Genomic DNA, 2,255 nt, shown 5'->3' with positions numbered 1-2,255 from the left:
CGCCGTGATTGCAGCCACCAAACCCGGGCCAGACAGGTTTGCCTCCGCCAGGGCGCGCCGCGCGTGCTGTTCTTCCATGGACTGGGCCGTAGCACGCCAAGACCCAAAGCCTGTATCGGGCTGGCCGACGAGACCCATGCAGGGGAAGGTAGGAGTGCACGGGGCCCCCGGGCCAAAAATCACTTCAGGGCAAGGCGCAGGCGCAAACCAGCCCAACGTCTCACTAAGAGGAAGCCCTTCCCCCATGGGTTGGCAAAAGTTGCCGCTTGCGTCAGCACCCATCATCCAGTATTGCTGTGAGTTGGTCCCAAGGGAAGGCGGCAGCGGTGGCAGTGCGTATCTGTCTGGTGCGGTCGGCAGGAAGGACAGAGTGTAGCTGTCGGGAGCAGCACCAAAGTAGGAAGCAACACCAGCAGCGGTCAGGGCCGCAGCATCAGACTGTGGCCAAGCAGAGCTTGGGCTGAAGCAGAACAGGGACCGCTACATAGGCGGGGAGTACAGCTGCATCATACCCAAAGTGGCCGCACTGTTGTTGAAGATATCGTCACAGCCAGTCTCTTGTCCCTCATGCCCAGAGCTTAGCGCTCTAGCAGCTAAGTCAGTAGGGGGAAGCTCATTGGGCTGCACCTCCTCGAGCAGCACGGTCGCAAGCTGTCCCTCAGGACCTTCGTCAGCGGCTGTGCTCATCGCATCACTGACCTCCTCAGCTACCTCATGCATGTCGGGCTGCTCCCTGAGCTGCTCAGGCTGGTCGTCATGGACAACCTCCAGCGCCGGGGTGACCAAGACGGTGGCCGGTGGCAGACTCCCCTGTCCCTGCCGAACCACCGGAGCAACCTCAACCACCGGCGCGTCCCCGGCGGGAAGGTTGGCGTGCCGCCAATGGTGTCGCGGCTCAGGCTCTCTACTCACAGTGTCTCTGCACATCGCTTGCTCGCGCATGCTCTGGAAGAAGCGCTTGCGCACCCCGCCCCGCTTGCCGCGACGACGGCTGTTGCCACCACCGTCACCTTCCTCGTCGTCGCTCCGACGGCCCTTGAAGTGAGCAGAGCTGGAGCCCACAGACCGGGTCCTGTCGTCGCCGTCGCGAGTCCCGAACCTCCACTTGCCCTTGAACCGGTATGTGCGTGGCCACGCGCTCTGTCCATGATGCACCGGCAAGGCGGTAGGCGAGATCGGCGTGTAGTCTTTTACTACATCCAGGTGGATGAGGACGGGGAAGAAAGGCCCCTCTTTGCCCTCCTCCGTAGGCGTTCCCTTCGGCAAGAACTCCCGAGGGCTGGTGATATCTGGACGCTGCAGAACGTTGAAGTCGGAGGCGCGCGGAATCTTGTCCGGATGCCAGGCCCAAAGCCAAGCGAAGAGAGCAGAGCAGTTGGCCTTGGTGGGTGATTGCCTCTCGATGAGATCCAGGTAGCAGTCTTTGCCGATGACCTCCTGGACACTGTTCCAGTCCCAGGAGTTGAGTGGAAGCCCCTCGATGGCCACGCGGCAATAGTAACGCCAGACGCGGCTGCTGCCAGGTGGGGGAAGCCATGGCCGGAACTTGAACTGCACGCCGGCCACCTCAATGCCCCTCTGCTCAAGCGCCAGGTCCCGCTGGGAGGGCTGGAACAAGGTGAGGATGAAGTCATCAGGAAAGAAAGGCGCCACGGCGATGTCACTCCATAGGAAGCGGAAGTCCTGCTCGACCGCACGCGCCACCATGTCGGCCGTGATGCCGGAGCAGTGCCCGACCACCGTGAGGATTAGGGCGGATGAGCGAAGACGGTGGGCCTCCTGCTCCATCGCCGGAGTGCTGACGACCGTGCAGCTGGAGTTGGCCGGCCTCCTCGACGCCTCACCCGGGATGTAAGCCATGGCCACCGTGGGCGCAGCGGCAGGGCGCGTCACCACAGGGGTCAGTGCGACAGCGCGCACCACCACAGCAGGGACCAGAGGCGGGGTGGATTGCGGCGCCTCGAAAGCAGAGGCCGCAGGCGGGAGAGGGGGAGGTGAGGGTGTGGGGAGGGTGGCGACTTTGCTCTTCAGGCGCTCAGGGCAGCCACACTCAAGATGACCAGCTCGCTTGCAAGTGTAGCAGATGATGGGATCGCGGCATTGAAAGAACTTATGCCTTTTACCCAAGCAGCGGTAGCACAGATTGCCGAAACGCCTCTTGAATGCCTCCGCGGCAGCAGCCGGAGCAAGGGATCATGGCGCAGCAGGCGCGAATCCATTGGGCACTGGGCGGCCTCACGCGCCTGACGCCTCGC

The 2,255-nt window shown here is 63.1% G+C and overlaps 1 protein-coding gene across 1 annotated transcript; it reads right to left on the bottom strand.

Annotated features, from left to right (window-relative positions):
• Nucleotides 1-480: 480 nt before the first annotated feature.
• On the bottom strand, nucleotides 481-1,860 carry LOC147985223 (uncharacterized). Its single transcript, XM_087541471.1, has one exon. It carries the CDS (start codon nucleotides 1,858-1,860, stop codon nucleotides 481-483), a length of 1,380 nt encoding a protein of 459 aa, XP_087397597.1.
• Between the last annotated feature and the right edge of the window lie 395 nt (nucleotides 1,861-2,255).

This window comes from Triticum urartu, chromosome 2A, assembly GCF_056163025.1.
Source record: "Triticum urartu cultivar PI428250 chromosome 2A, HENAU_Tu73, whole genome shotgun sequence".
Taxonomy (NCBI): Eukaryota; Viridiplantae; Streptophyta; class Magnoliopsida; order Poales; family Poaceae; genus Triticum; species Triticum urartu.
Note: the sequence above shows the minus strand (reverse complement) of the source record. Positions and strands in the feature narration are given on the sequence as shown.